General features: G+C 66.5%; 1 protein-coding gene across 1 annotated transcript in view; it reads left to right on the top strand.

The window, feature by feature from the left end:
* Positions 1-284, top strand: part of MAST3 (microtubule associated serine/threonine kinase 3) — a gene marked incomplete at both ends in the record, with an annotated part of 12,934 nt that overhangs the window by 11,938 nt on the left and 712 nt on the right. Inside the window, one exon of the mRNA XM_010157185.1 lies at positions 81-284. This exon is cut by the window's right edge and continues 425 nt beyond it. Coding sequence (XP_010155487.1) covers positions 81-284 — 204 coding nt within the window. The remainder of the gene's footprint in view (positions 1-80) is intronic.

The raw sequence follows: 284 nt of genomic DNA on the forward strand, positions 1-284 counted from the left end.
GAAATATTTGCTCCGGGCAGGGCAGGGGTGTCACGTGTCCCTCCATCCCTCGCGGTGACCTCTTTCTCTTTGTGCGGCAGATGCTGCGTCCCCGCAGAGCACCTCTCCCTCCTCCAGCACCCCAACGTCACCCGCCGGTCACGTGCGCCCCAGCTCCCTGCACGGGCTGGCACCCAAACTGGGCGGGCAACGCTACAAAGTGGGACGTCGCAAATCCACCAGCAGCATTCCCCCCTCGCCCCTCGCTTGCACCCCTTCCTCCGCCCAGCGCCCACCTTCTCCCC

This window comes from Eurypyga helias, unplaced genomic scaffold, assembly GCF_000690775.1.
Source record: "Eurypyga helias isolate BGI_N326 unplaced genomic scaffold, ASM69077v1 scaffold26458, whole genome shotgun sequence".
Classification (NCBI taxonomy): domain Eukaryota; kingdom Metazoa; phylum Chordata; class Aves; order Eurypygiformes; family Eurypygidae; genus Eurypyga; species Eurypyga helias.